The sequence below is a fragment of the Pomacea canaliculata genome, linkage group LG7 (assembly GCF_003073045.1).
Source record: "Pomacea canaliculata isolate SZHN2017 linkage group LG7, ASM307304v1, whole genome shotgun sequence".
In the NCBI taxonomy this organism is placed as follows: domain Eukaryota; kingdom Metazoa; phylum Mollusca; class Gastropoda; order Architaenioglossa; family Ampullariidae; genus Pomacea; species Pomacea canaliculata.
In genome coordinates, this window is record NC_037596.1 from 17,557,133 (window position 1) to 17,571,733 (window position 14,601).

At 34.9% G+C, this 14,601-nt stretch overlaps 1 protein-coding gene across 8 annotated transcripts; it reads left to right on the forward strand.

Moving 5' to 3' along the window:
- The first annotated feature begins 35 nt into the window (after positions 1–35).
- On the forward strand, positions 36–14,042 carry LOC112569275. Of its 8 annotated transcripts, none has more exons than XM_025247015.1 (10): positions 57–322; positions 3,629–3,700; positions 7,303–7,383; positions 7,795–7,932; positions 8,411–8,596; positions 8,781–8,819; positions 11,236–11,295; positions 11,719–11,766; positions 13,197–13,308; positions 13,823–14,042. In XM_025247015.1, the coding sequence occupies exons 3-10, from the start codon at positions 7,326–7,328 to the stop codon at positions 13,884–13,886; spliced, it is 705 nt and encodes a 234-aa protein (XP_025102800.1). In that variant the 5' UTR covers positions 57–322; positions 3,629–3,700; positions 7,303–7,325; the 3' UTR covers positions 13,887–14,042. The 8 variants fall into 8 exon arrangements, with proteins under 8 accessions (XP_025102801.1, XP_025102806.1, XP_025102800.1 ...); XM_025247017.1 differs by lacking the exon at positions 3,629–3,700 and adding an exon at positions 6,913–7,093 and having other exon boundaries at positions 85–168; XM_025247019.1 differs by having other exon boundaries at positions 104–168.
- The last annotated feature ends 559 nt before the right edge of the window (positions 14,043–14,601 follow it).

Here is a 14,601-nt window from a genome sequence, read left to right on the forward strand (position 1 = left end):
CATTCAGTCTTTTTTTTTTTTTTTACTTTCTCGTTGGAGAATATAATCTAGCGAAAAAGGCTTAAGCCTCCCGGGTATTTCAGTAGAACATGCGCACCTATAAGGGATAAAGAGTAATACGAATTACTGAAGATATACAGATGCTTAACCTGGAACAACCTCAAATAGGTAAAAAGTTAAACATTGTGTAGACCAAAACGTCCGATTTATATCTTAAGTTGCTTAAATGCCAGCCTTGTGAACTGGGACTGTGGGAAATCCCATTATGTGTTATGGCTCTTCTCTTTTTTCAGAAGCACTTCTGTTTCCCACATAAAGACCGGTAAGTTCAAGCTGCTTAGGTGTATTGCATTTGATTAAAACCTTGAGGTTTTAGAGGTTTTAAATAATTAAAACGGCAGTTTAAACGCAAGTACTTTTCTAGTGTTCACCCACGCGATAATTTGGTGAATTTTTAATTAACTCTGACGTGCAAGATATTTATTACTTAGCACGAGGGCATTGTGATTGTAAGTATGAGTTTACATATTTTATTTAACGAGACATATTTTTTTTAAAAAATATTGCTAAAATGTTTATAACCATTTCATTTGTGTGATGTTGTATTTACGCTTACTGATGTGCACGTGTATTTTAAATTCTCTTTTCTCCACAAAAAAACAAATGCAATGTTATTCTTACAGCCAATACATTATCTTCTAAATGATCTTGTTCCTTTGATACAGAGAATGATCTATTGTAAATGTGTAAATTTAAAGTATTGTTTAATGCTAAAATTTTTTCTTACATATACTAAAGTTAGTTGACCTTTTAAACATTTAATTAAATACTACTCTAAATGAAGTCTTAGACAATTTTAAATAAAACTACTTTAAATAATAATGCTTTAGACAATCTAGACAAACCCAAAGTCTTCACAATCAAAATTAGTTGTTTTGGAAAAGTGTAAATTCAAAGGACTGTAGGCGTTGCTTTGTTCTAATTCCTCTGGCGGCATCACATCGAATATGTAAAATATCGAGTCATTAATTCACACCCCCGCAATCTTTCATCCTCGAGCACGCAGTTCTTATAAAAAGTCGTCAGCCTCTTGGGCCTGCGGTCTGTAATGTTCAGCTTTTGAGCAAGCAAAGTATCTTAACTTTCCACATCAGATGAAGATCCTTTTATACCACATTTAATATTGTAAACGACTAACACTCGTTATCATGTCCTTCTCTTGCGTGAGAGTTGCCTCCCTTCTCTCTTGTCGTCTGCTCACGCTACACATAGGCTTTATTGCAGTCCTTTCGATAAGTTTCTTCAGTTCTCGTGGCTGGGGTGGTAGTCATCTACTAATGTAAGTGTCGTAATTTCGAAAGAAATCTTTTCTTTCTCCACAAAGAGTGGATTTTTTTCATTCGAGCTGAGTCCGGCGTAATATGCTGACGGGGAAGAACAGACGAGTGGAGTGCAAGTCCCTGATGTCCTGGTTATTGCTTATCTTGGAAAATAGCAATGTTTGTTCTTCCTTAAGTAATTACTAGTAAATTCATTCCTATTAGCTCTCTAGATATAACGTTCCTTTCTCTTTCGCGCAATACTCAATTATTCATCTGCCACACAGTTATTATAATTTTGCTTACTGCATAATACCAATTCGTTGGTTCTGCCGCACATTAAATAGTTTACAGTTTTGAAATAAAAATATAACAATAAATAAATAGTAAATAGAGGGGCTACAAAAGATAGCTTGAGTAGTCAAGGAATTATATTTTGTACACTGACTTCTGATTTTCTCACACACTTCAGCTTTGCTGTACTTTCACGTCAGCAATGTATTCATGTACATACATGCTTACGGAGTGAACTTCGTCGACCAGTGCTCCCTTCAACTCCCACGCTTTCTATCCGGACCATACTCACTAACGTACGCACCTAACCTGCTTACCAGACAGTGGTTACAAAATGCTATACATGACAAACAATATTGCAGGATAGTACTTTGTGAAAAGTATTGTTGACAAAGAACATTGGAATGTAGCCTTCGATTGAGAGTGGGGTATGTTATGTGGAAGAGAATTCCACTGCCTAATGAATCTGAATTAAAGTACAAGGAAAACAAAACCCTTAACTCGAGAAAAAATATAGAACTAACTGGAGATATAACATTAAATACATGCCTTCATCAATAACAATACTCTTGGCTAAACCTAAATTGAGCTTATCACAAAGTAATTACAGTAAACTATGAACAAAACGTTAAAAAGGAAATCTGATATATTCTTATCTTTTATTGCTTGACTCTCTTGATGTTATATAAAAACATATTTATTAGAGTCTTTTTGCACCGATTCAGCTAAATATGTAGTTCTTAGTACTATTATATTTTGCTTTCTGTGTCTTTAACTTTCAAAACGGATTAGAAGTTTATGAGTGAGCTTACAATGTCAACAAATTTATATGTCTATATGCTTTTAACAATGTAGTTGAATGCCAAGGATATAGTTTCTGGTCGAGTCTATGGTAGGTAATTTTCGGTACTTCAGGAGAATCTGCAACAAGTAATAACGGTATACAAAGTAATTGGTTTTTTTTTTTTTTGCGTCTGTCTTTCAGTTTGCGTATACATGCATGCACGTGCTGTATGTTCTTTATGTTTAGTAGGTATGAATACAAATGATGAAAATTTAACTTACCTGCTCACGGCGTTTATCTGTGTGACTTACCAACTTTGCATTTTCCTCTCTTGGTCCAGTTTGATACGCTGGATTATGTGAAACTGTTCCTTGTCGAAATATTTAAATATACGGTTTTTAAGCGACCGAGCATACAAAAATCGGGTAAATCCTAGTTTTGTTTCCTCAGAGACACGGTCACGCTTTGGGTTGTGTTATGATCTTGCTCAAGTACAGATCTTCCTCCAAAAAATATTAGGCTTTAACAAAAAACGAGTGTAAGTCGCTGCCTCTGAGCCACAAGTTTTAAAGTATCATTCAGATCCCGAGAACTAATTTGTTTCTACACAGAAACCGAAATTATGAAGCGGCGGAAAAAATATTCTGGAGTAGAGGAATGTAAGTACAGATCAACATCATCAGGGTACTTATTTGTGTATCCTCTTAATTATTTAATAATTAATTAATAATTAATTAATCATTTCTGCCAAAATTTCCAACTGGCAGATCAATGGGAAAAAAGTAGTGAAAAAATTCAATGTCAGTCAATAAATAAAAGGATTTACTAAAGAGAGTTACTAATATTAGAATAATAAGATTTTTTTTTTCTTTTGTCAAAACTTGTACACTTTCATTTGTACCCATTTCGTGTTCAAATACTCACCTAATCGACGAAGCATACCATGTATTTTTTCTTTATTTTTATCCCCCCCTCTCTCTCACACTCACTAACTCCCACAAACAAGCACACATATTAGCTTTCAGGAATATATACATGATAGTCTTATACAGAAAATCCACCCACAAAAAAATGGTCTTTCAGAAAATAACTCAAACAACCACAAAGTCACTGTTCATTGTGTTCTAAATGAGAACTTTTTGAAGTAAATCGTGAGAAAAGATTTGGTTCTACACAATTCCTGCTCAATATCTAGCACAAAAAGCCTCCTTGAAGTAACGAAATGTTTCAGGATTTGTCAGTGCATTTGGGTTACAATCATCTCAGACCACTGCGATAATTCCCTGGTGTGAAATGTCTTCAAGTAAGCGTACTTTTCACTTCACTTAGTACAATGTGGCATTTCAGTTTTAGTTTATTCCAGAGTGTTTTACTGTACTTCACACTTTATTGATATTTCGTACCTCAAAACTGTAATTGCCTCGTAATTTTTGTGTGATTATTATCTACTTCTGTTCACAACAGAGCTAAAAATGTTCTTTTGTTGCGAGCTCTCGTAAGCAGTAAACTAAACACTGATCGTCCTTCCCAGCAAATGATTATCAGTGGAACACATAAAAACACTGACTAGGTACATGTGCTAGTTCTGCTCAAAATGTTTGCTAAACCAATGTTCTTGCTGGCAATCTAGACTAACCTCATGAAACACATCTTATCTTTGAAGTAATGTCACTGACATTATGTAAATGTGAAAATGCTTTTTATCAGAATGCCTTATATTGATTAACGTTTAGAGCCACTTGACACCAAAGTTCAGTTTATTTAGCAGGAAAATGTGATTATGTGCTTTCCTAGAAAGGATGTTTATGTTCTTCTCAAACAATAATTTGCTTTATTATATTACTTATGTGAGCTTTATTTAAAAAAAAAAAACTTTCTCTGATGTCCACAAAAAATATGCAGAAGAATGGTATTGCATGTGAAGAATGTGCATTTTGTAGGCAGGTACTTACATGACATGTTCAGTTTTATTGTTGTTTCATTACTCATCAGCTTTTGAGAATGATAATCATTCCAGGACCAGGACCAAACAATTTCTTTGTGTGTATCATTTAATGCTCTGGAAAGCGTTGCTGGTCCGTCCTTTCCGCTGCATCGCAGAGCATTTGACTCTGAATATTTGACCATGCATGTGTTATTCTGGCGCAGAACTCTTCCGTCAGGTTCGGAACCACCGTCAAATGTTCTGGTCTTCACCGATATTCTGTAGGTGATGGGCTCTTTACACACTGACGTGTTGAACCAGAAATGTATATTAAGGTGGTTATTTTGCACACAGACTTGGTCTCCATTGAGAGAACTAAAAAGTAGATGCGGACCTGTAAGAAGTTTATAGGTGATTATTTTACCTCTTTTCATGTAAAAAAAATTAACAAGAGTTTACATAAATGTAAAAGCTCATTTACATTACTCATTAGTTGATGTTTAAGGATTTATTTTAGGATTTTAAGACTCATTACTAGAAAGTATCGTGTACAGGACAGTGATGGTAAATAACTTGCAAATTAGTTGTATCCATACCAATACTCCTTTCTTTAGCCATTATTAACATATATACATATATATCACTCAAGCAGCTATTTCTTCTAGCAACAAAGTAAATTGTTTGTACATTATTTTGCATATGTACTTGTAAGATTTTTTTGAGTAAATGTTCAGTAATGCTCCAATCACTTCATTTCGCTATATTTATACACTGAAATATTTTTGTATAGCTGAAATAAACTTAGATGCAAACAAGTCTAGTGTGCCTCCTCAAGAATTTTTTTCTATAAATCGATTTGAAGAATTCATTTTACATTTCGTGGCTCTAAAGGTTATAAGTGATAAAAGAATTCCTATAAACATGAAAAACAAGTAGCGAAGACAGCATAAAATAATATTAAATTAGCATTCTGTTGTTGAAATAAATATATAAGAAATAAATTCTAAATATGGACGAGCGCACTTAAAAATTTTGTAAAATAATGATGAATAAGTATTCCATTGTCTGTCATTTCGTCACAGCCTTCTATATAGTCAACAGCTTGACCAACAGTTACAACAGAAAGGCTAAGAAAGTAAATCGCTTTGACACGGACCAGCTAGCGTTCGCCATTTAAACGCATATGTCATGTTCAACCGTTTCTTGGGGAAAAGATTTATAGATCAAAAGGTACCATTTAAATTACGAATAAACAATCAATTTTAAAGAAACAATAAATGAAATTTATATTTTAGGTAACATTTTAAAAAATCAAACACTTACATGTCCAGAGTTGTGAGTATACTGTCCCTTGCATATGGAGAACAGTTAATACGATCATTAGAACTAGGTGCTCTTTCACTATCATGGTGTCTTCCTCCTGCATACACTTCTGTAATCTGTAAAGCAATTCTGTGTGCAGTGAGAAGTAAATCTTCCCGAAAATCAGAGTTCACATATGAGCAGGAAATCCTTTTCTTCCTTGTTGCTCTCAGAGTAGGAACACGAAAAGCTTTACAATGTTTCTCTTCATAGCAGCAAAGAAAGAGAGCATTGTTTTTTTAAATGTCTGTACTTAAGTCTTTATATGTTTGCTTATCATAAGGATGAATTCTGCTTGCAAGTCTTAATAATATACTGGTAAAATCAACGACGATGATGAAGACATCTCAAAAATTGCAAATGCTTATAAAGAAAGAGAACGAGTGTGTATACTTACTAAAGAGTTGGTACTCATGGTGGGAGAAAATTCAATTACATTCATTTTGGGAGATCTAATCTCTCTAAGTTCATATGTCATCTCGATGTGAAGACAGTTTGAGCTTATATTCTTGTAACCTGCTCACTTTACAGTGTCTTCAAAAGCATTTTTACTATTTTTGGGATTTGTATAGGATGTGAACAATGAAACCATTTGCATTAAAGAGGGTCAAAATAAAATTTAGTGGGTGCCAATATGATTGTCCTTTTCTTTAGACATCTATAATAAACCACAACATTTCGGAGCAAACTTTGCTATCAATTTATCGAAAAAAACGGACACACCTTACCAACAACGAAAGCTTCATTTTAAATGATCCTCAATCTTCTAATGTATAGTATACTAAGACTAAGAGCTGTCAAATTCTGAAAACCAGTTTTTAAGTTTCTTAAATAAAAAAACTGTTTAAGGCCACACCCACTAAAAAAAAAAACTTATTGCAAGCAGCGTTTTGTTTCATATAATTTTTCTCATATGGCGTTCTATAGACAATAATTTTGCATGTTATGTCGTGTGGGTCTGTGTGGGTCTTGTTTGTTCTGTAAAATTCCATAATGCTATACATAGGACAGGGATATGGCGCTGTTTACATTAATTGTACTAATATAATTGTTAACAAATGAAAGATTCAGTGAATAAATAAGCAAAAGTACAGAAAACCGGCAGACGGATTGAGACAATCATCTATGTAGTAACCTTTCAAAAAGTGTATAAAATGGTTTCAAAAGATCAATAAAATCAAAAGATAAAGATAAAGATCTTCCCTTAACCATTTTTCATGTCATTGAAGGAGGTGTGGTGTTACAGACCTTAATGTCTCGGGGCCAGCTTTAACTGAGGGTGGTGCCCATCTTCCTCCTTCTCTCTTACCTCCCGAGCCCTCTCTGGTGTCAGGTACCAATTCTCTCCAGCTGAGGCGACTAGGGAAAGCTTGGTGCACTACTCGGGTATCGAACCGGCGCGCCTCTCAGTTAAGTCATATGTTAAGTCCTCCCCTCCCACAACAACCTCCAAAAACAGTGGCGCGAATAAATTTTTTTCTTCTAATATCACAACATTTTTTTTTCTATAAACGTGTGGTGTTTATTTGTATACATAAGCGTCTGTGTAGCTTTCAACCGTCAAGATTAATAAATCTTACCTTCGGTGTTCATTATTATTATTTTTTTTTTTTGTTCAGGTGAGATCTATTAACCCCGAAGGATGCTTATATTGCCAAGTCATCTTACGACCTTGAGCATACTCTTGATTTTTGCAAAAGGTATGTAATAAAGATAACGGTTTGAAAATGTGCTTTATTTAATATCAAGTTAATGAAGTTTAAAATTATTACTATATTTATGAGCGTTATAACAACAGAAAACTTTAATATCCATGGCTTGCTTTAAAAGTTTTTAGTAAGTAACTAGAACGATATCAACATCATCCATACAAAAAAATTTACAACGAATCATATAACGTTTCATTTGGAAAAAATAACATACTTAAAGGCATTTACAAGAGGCTGTTTCATTTCGTATTTTGTTCTTTACTGGCAATTTATTCTTCTTTTATGTCGCTACTACCCATGAGGACCTGTTTCATTCCTTAGTTACGTTAAAACAATATAACAAAAGCTGAAAATAAGCTTAGACTAACCTCTTACAGGCATTAATTATGTTCATGGTTTAAGGGAATATGCAGCGAAATGTAGCGTGCCAGACGACAGTTGACACAAGAAATCAGTGCTTCGCATCAATAGTGCTGAACACAACACAAATGGACAAAAAGTCTTTTCAACTGGTGTACAAAGACTTTAACAATACTGAACGTAAGATGCCATAACGATCATTTGAAATATTTCATTTCGACACAATCAACAGGTCTACTTCTTCTATTTTTTTAGTGTAACTACCAAATCATTTTCACAACTTTACCAACTACAGTCACCTGCATTTCTGTAGGACTTCACATCGAAGAAAATTTTGTACAATTTTAAAATTGTAAATATAGCAGTATCTTTATGCACAAGACTAATGGATGATACAAAGATATATGTATAAACATAGGTGCACGAAAACATAAACGCGCATAAAGCTTTCTCAGTCTCTTTCCCCTTCTCAAATACGCAAACATGCGCACAAACGGCCGTTGAACACATACGCACACAGCTTCCTATATAGCAAATCCTCTAATGACCATAATGGAAGAAACTGTACAATTTTTAGCTAGGATTTTTTGACTTTAAGTTACATAGTTTATTCAGTTTTTAATTGATTATTGTCGACAGTTTATTTTATTTGCTACAGATCCTGCTCTTGACTGTGACTGGATTGATACTCTAAGCTGCAACACGGATAGAGGCTACAATTACACGGACTTTCATAACGGCACTGTTCAAGTACAAATAAATACTACTTTAAACTGTATGAGAAATGGCAGATTTGAGTTTTCTGTATATTCCACAAGCCCAGTGAACTGCTCAATGAAACAAGGTAAGCCCTATGTTTCTGCTGTTTGCTTGTTTTTATGCAGTAGCTCCCACTGTAAAACGAGAAGAATGCTATCTTTATAAGAAAAAGAAAAAACTATTTTAAGAAGCATTACGAGTCTGCCTTAAAACAATTTTTTCTGTATAGCTGTAATATTAACCGAGTTCATTCCCTTTTCTGTTAACAGAAACATTTGACGCAAGAAATTCACAAGCATGTCTTAACGGTAAGTTTGAGTACCTTGAACTTTATTCTGTATTTACTGACATATTTAGTTAATTCAGTCCTTGTTACTCTTCGAAGAGCATAGGGCCACAACAACACCTCGCCAGCGGACCCGGTATAGAGCGGCTCCCCTCAGTTGGTTTCCACGCCCTTTACCTCGCTCTCTATTGTTCTTTTCCAAGTCTGCTTTGGTCTCCCAACTCTCCTCTTCCCCTGAGGGTTCCAGTCTAGTGCCTGCCTGGCAATGGTGTCAACTGGTTTGCACAGGGTGTGTCCTATCCAGCCCCAGTTGCCTTTTGGGATGTCTTGGCTAGTGGCATTATGTTGGCTCTTCTCCACATGCTGCTGCTGGAGATCTTTTCAGTCCATCTTATTTCCAGAATGTGGGATAGGAATCGGTTAGTAAAGGTCTGGAGCTTGTTGTTGATGGCGTTTGTCACTCTCCAGGTTTTAGAGCCATACAGTAGTACTGCCTTCACATTGGTGTTGAAGATGCTGGTCTTACTACTGAAGGTTGATGCTCGGGAGTTCAGAGGGGTGCAGGCTGTTGAAAGCATGTCTGACCTTGTTGATGCGGCTTTTGATGTCATCATCCGCTTCCTTGTCCTTGTTAACAATGCTCCCCAGATACGTGAAGTAGTCTGTTTCTAGAATTTTCTCTCTTTGAAATTGAATTGTGAGTTCCTGCTTGTTGTTGATTCTCCTCACTTCGGTCTTCTTTGTGTTGACCTTTAAGCCAGTCTTCTCCGCTTCCTCTACTATCTTACTCAGTTTGGTTTGTGCATGTTGTTGCCGATGAGGTAGGAGACAAATGTCATCTGTAAAGTCCAGGTCCTGTAGCTGTTTGGTGACAATCAACTGGATACCGGTGTTGTTGTCTTGGGTTGTCTTGCGCATAATCCAGTCTATGCCCATCAGGAAGATTGTTGGTGATAATATTCAGCCCAGTCTTACAACGGTCTTCATTACGAAAGGTTCAGTAAGTTGGCCGTTATTATTAAAGTGGGAGGACGAGTCTATACTGTCGAATGTCTTCTCAAAATCTACGTAAGTTATATAAAGGGAGGACTTCCACTCAATAGACTGATCACTTATGATACAGAAGATGGCAATGTAGTCAGTGCATGACCTATCCTGTCAAAAACGTGCTTGTTCTGGTCTCAGTCTCTGATCTAGTGTCTTCTTTAGTCTCTTTCTACCCTTGATAGAACTTTACCGGGGATGGACAGCAGCATGATCCCCCATCAATTGTTGCACTGAGAGAGGTCTCCTTTTTCTGGTAACTTGACCAGATGGCCTAGTTTCCTTTCTCTTGGTACTATCTCTTGTTCCCATATCTTGTGTAGAAGGGGCTGTAAAATTGTTGCTGTTGTTTTTGGATCTGTCTTTAATTCTTCTCCGGGCCTGCTGTTTTCTTACTTTTCATGCTTTTGATAGCTTTGATGATTTCGGTATTAGTGGAGGGCTAAGAAGGGGGGGGGGGTGTTGACATGAAGTTGTTCGGTTCCTGGTGGTATGTCAGGTCGATTCAGGATCCCTTTGAAGTGTTCCATCCAGCGATCTCTTTATCCTGCATCGTTTGTTATGGTCTTGCCGTATTTATCTGTCACTGGCGTGTTTGCGTTAATATTCCTGCCTGACAGTGTTTGTGTTATTTCCCATCGTCGCCTCATTTTTCCCTGTAACTGACAACTTTAACTACCTTTAAATGGATAGCAAAGTGAAAGTAGAAAGAAACTTTTATATACATATTTCCCGTACCCATAACCTTTGCTTTCCTTTGAGTAACGTCATAACACACCACTTAAAGCCTCTCACATTGGGATGTGTTAGTATCATACAGAGATACGATTCTAAATATACACTTGTAAGTATGCTAACCCTGATGTCTTAGCTTGGTATTTGCGTTTCAGTAAAATTTGCTGCAATCTAACATTTTGTGTTGCTTGTGACTTGTTGGTATGTTGATAGGATAAAGTAGTTCGACTTTAACATACTTTAACTCATTTTGAGATATCAAAACTAAATGCGGGATGATTGTTAGTTTATAATATCTCTACTTTATTTCTCTCGTATATAAGATATAAATAAATTGAATTTTTTGATGAAATGTAAAAGAATGCAATGGAATTGTTTTGATTATCCTTTTTTAATTTAAAGTTTACATGATGACATAGAAAGTATCAGGTTGCGTTAAACGATATTTTAGCTTTCAAAGTTCAAGTAAGTAAACATGGTTTAATGTTTTACATGATACGATGTATATTAGCTAAAATTTAAATAGAGCGCTAAAACTAAGCACGATTCTTTTGGTGTAATGTAATCTTCCTGAGGCAACAAAAAATTATTATTGATTGAGAAACAAGAATCTTCTAGGTATGCACTGATGAACTCGTCTGATGCGTTGTCTGTTGCAGAGATCAAGGACAATGATGGCAATAACTGCAATTCGACCACGCCTCCATCAGGTTTTTTATGTAAAGTATATGCCTTCTTTTACAAATAGCTATCAATACAAGACTGGCTAATACACTTGCATATCTAGAACTGGTAGTATAGCTCAGCTTTTAATCCTAAGCTCAAAAATTTACGGAAAAATGTATCCGAAAATTCATGAAAGAAAACATTTTACCCCCAATATCCAAAATACTGCTTTTTTATGTAATAAAAAAAGCTTTAAAAATCAGTTTTTTATTAACTCATGGATGGAATAAAGTATGATATGCTGTCTTTAAACGGAATTAATGCTTAGAAATTAAGGAAGTTGGTCTTAAAAAGAACAAACAATACCTGTAATAAACACAAAATAATCACAAAGAGCGTTTCAGTCAATCAAAAGCACCTTTAAGTGGAGTCAAGTGGGTTTTTTCTTCCATTCTGAATATTTTTCTTTATGACAGACACATCTGTCGTGACTGACAGGGAGTCTGTTTCGCCTACGCCTGAAAGTAAGTTTTGACTCATTTTAATTTTAAAATTAATATTTGCTCTTACATTAATCAATTTCTAGCATTTAAACAACTACTCATTCTACTTTTTAAACTGACTTTATTTGCATCGTGTTTATTTCTTTTAGCATCTAACGTGATTGGTATAAAACAGTGAAACGTTTTTATAAGTGTGACATTAGATCAAATATTGATGTTGGTTTAACATTTTTTTCTTATGCATTTTGTCTCTCCCTCTCTCACATTTTTGTACCTATTTTTTTCAATATCAAGTATCCTATAAAACCATTGCGTCATTTTCTATTACAATATATATTAACATTCAGGTGTTCAAGGCGACTAATTGTTTTCTTTTCTTTTACGTGCTCTCCGTCTTTCTCTATCATAGTGCACACCTCTGAAACTATGGCAAGATATTACATACAGTTCCTTGTATTGTGAATGTGGTTAAGCATATGTTTTGTCTCCTACTATACACCTCTGTCCGAAAAAATGACTAAAGTATGGCTTTGTCACACCTGTTTAATTGGTTGCAGTCGTAATCAGTTGTATATCTACTTTAATATGATCTAAATTCGCATCCCTACACCCTTCCTAATATTTTCATTGTCTACACAAATGTTCCTAATTCCACGCACAAAAAGACGAAGAAAATGAGTTTCAAGCTGGACAGTGAATGATCACAGTCTTTCAATCTATACTTTCATTCTCACAAGCACTTAAGGGCGGCAGCTTGAAATGTTTGAGATATTTTAATACATCCATAACCAAATCGACTTCATATTACTGTAAGGCGTTCGAAATACAGCATTAAGCAAACCTATTCAATATCACATCCAGTCGCTAACGTACAAACGACATCCTTGTGTTAACATGTCCGAGACTGCTTTAACACGTAAGTATCGAGGAAATCGTTAATCACCAAATTACCAAATAAAAGATGAAGTTGCAAACCTTGTTCCCGGAATTCTGTACACTGTAATTCAAGAATCCTTACTCAAAATAATCAAATTGGTATTACTTTCATCAGCAGAAAATGTGATTGGGAGGTATCTGATAAAAGAAAAAAGTCAATCGTGAATGACATTAATGATTATTGGGACCAGAGAGGGGTAAAGAAACTGTAGTCCCAAAATAGTTATTTATTACAAATCATTTAACGGGGGTGTCAGGAAGAAGAAAAAGGTAGCTCTGCAGAACTGGATAAAGTAAAAACGCAAAAAGGCGAGATTGTTAGAAAAACCCTTGCGAAATATTGACCTACAAATGCTGTTGGTACAGGTCAAAGAGCGCTTTCATTCAGTGTAATTCAATTATTTATATGGTATCTGTATAATCCCATTTGAATATGATATAGTTGTCGATTTAAGAAAACATTTAAGTAGTTAGAATACTATAAGAATATTATAGTCTATTGTTGTGTTTTGTAGATAATGGAAATAACTCGAATCAACAAACAGCCATCATTGTATCTGTCCTAGTCGTCCTAGTCGTCCCAGTCGTCCTAGGAGTAGTATTGACTCTAGTCATCCTGTGGAAAAAGTAAGTTATACCGACTCACTTCTTTTTAGTACGTAGTATTTAAATGTTAAGTAAAAATGTATTAAAGATTGTTCTCTGTGTAGCATTTCTCCTAGATCACTTCTATTTTGACGATATGTCAAAATCATCTGAGAAGAACAAAGTGTATAATAAAGAAGGAAAAATTATGCATTATTAAACTGTAAACATGAAAGCATTTTATTGTTACTCACAGTTTTACCTTACAGTTCTACGGACTATGCAGTAGATAGTTTTAAGTATATTAACGGTTTTACTTAGAAAGCAACTGTTGCAGTCATACTTACTCAGAGGAGTGGATAGTAAACTTGCACTTTCCGAATTTCTTTTATGAAACTGTCAAAATTGTAAATGGAAACATTGCATACCTTTGTACCTAAATGATTTAAAATGATTGGGTTAACCATCATGGGCTATCCTTTTCATTGCTACTAATATAGTTTAATTCCCTTTCTCTTTGCTTTCCATTATATTTTACCTATCTTTACTTAATCAGGAAACTGCTTTGCTGGAAACAACAGCAGGAAGATGCAACAGAAGAAGAAAAAGCTAATTTATAACACACTCCACAGCAAGTCACTAGTAAATCAAAAAAATGTTACAGGTGCATGCTTTGTTCCAAACTATTGTGTTACTGAGTAAAGTTTTATTAATGTGTTTTGTACAGTAAATTTTGTAATGTGTTTGATTTTTAATATTAAAAGATTCTTTTAAAGTGCCTTTGTCCTTTGTTTTGATCACAATTTGTTCCCATACCTTTATTTACTTTTAATGAAGGACACGCACGTTGTGTGCTCTTTGAAATAAAATAGCGGAAAGGAAACGAAAGAGCCAAAAAAGGATGAGGAGGCATAATCAAAACCACATTTAAACAAGCATATAAAAAAGAATGTTATTATGAAACCTTAAAGCATTCTATTAGTAGAAATAATAATTAGTGGTAAAACAACAGGAAGGAGAGGAAACGGAGTTTAAAGAGTCTATCTTTGAAATGAAAAATATCATGGAAGTTTCCCATTCAACGCAAAATTCTCAGCTTGAAATTGTAGTAATCATAGATTGACTGGAACAAAAATATCCAAACTAGGAGGAATCAATCAGAAAAAAAAGAGAGAACTAACTGAGAACTTAACTGTTTATTCGATAGGAAAACGGCCCTTTCAAAATAGGGTGAAATATATCTTCATTGGTATTTATTTCCATCAAATGAATTCCATCACGCCATTGTGCAATATGTACCTTGAACACGACCTTGATCTGATAGAGGGAGCAAAA

Excerpts from the sequence above, each read along its gene's own strand:
- LOC112569275 (XM_025247016.1), top strand. The coding sequence starts at position 7,326 with ATGCTTATATTGCCAAGTCATCTTACGACCTTGAGCATACTCTTGATT. Across the intron at positions 8,820-11,235 it reads TTCACAAGCATGTCTTAACG|AGATCAAGGACAATGATGGC; the intron begins GTAAGTTTGAGT and ends TGTCTGTTGCAG. Across the intron at positions 11,296-11,718 it reads GCCTCCATCAGGTTTTTTAT|ACACATCTGTCGTGACTGAC; the intron begins GTAAAGTATATG and ends TCTTTATGACAG.